Source organism: Sinocyclocheilus rhinocerous, unplaced genomic scaffold (genome assembly GCF_001515625.1).
Source record: "Sinocyclocheilus rhinocerous isolate Xijiao unplaced genomic scaffold, SAMN03320098_v1.1 scaffold753, whole genome shotgun sequence".
Taxonomy (NCBI): domain Eukaryota; kingdom Metazoa; phylum Chordata; class Actinopteri; order Cypriniformes; family Cyprinidae; genus Sinocyclocheilus; species Sinocyclocheilus rhinocerous.
In genome coordinates, this window is record NW_015655991.1 from 735647 (window position 1) to 736073 (window position 427).

Consider the following 427-nt stretch of genomic DNA (forward strand, 5'->3'; position numbering starts at 1 on the left):
CCCTGAACTGGTTTCCATTCACTTTCACTTCTACTCCTGGAGCTCCAACCGGCAGGTCGCGGTGCACAATGCAGCCTGCCAGCCAGGTCCATGCGGGAAGCGCGGGGGCCTCCGTCGGCATGGGCTCATCCCGCGGAGAGGGAGCCGCCGGCCTGCTCACTGGTCGCTGGGTGCCCTTCGGCGCGCATCGCTCCTGGACCACCCTCCGGGGAAACGGTGGCGCTCGCTCCCCAGCATCCTGATGTTGGGCCGCATCCGCCAGCTCGACAGCCTCCACGACCTCCAAGGTGGTGGTTGGGTTCCTCATTCCAACTGCCTGTCCATGAGATCGGGGAAGGGCTCGGAGAAGACGGTCTATCACCACGCGTTCCGCCACCTGTCCAGCCGATGGAGCCCCCTCCAGCAGCCAGTGCTGCGCGAGTCGTGT

At 66.0% G+C, this 427-nt stretch overlaps 1 protein-coding gene across 1 annotated transcript in view; it reads left to right on the forward strand.

Moving 5' to 3' along the window:
* Positions 1-427, forward strand: part of LOC107718996 (uncharacterized) — a 27166-nt gene that overhangs the window by 7385 nt on the left and 19354 nt on the right. Inside the window, exon 4 of the mRNA XM_016526276.1 lies at positions 43-423. Within this exon, the coding sequence (XP_016381762.1) occupies positions 43-423 (381 nt within the window). The remainder of the gene's footprint in view (positions 1-42; positions 424-427) is intronic.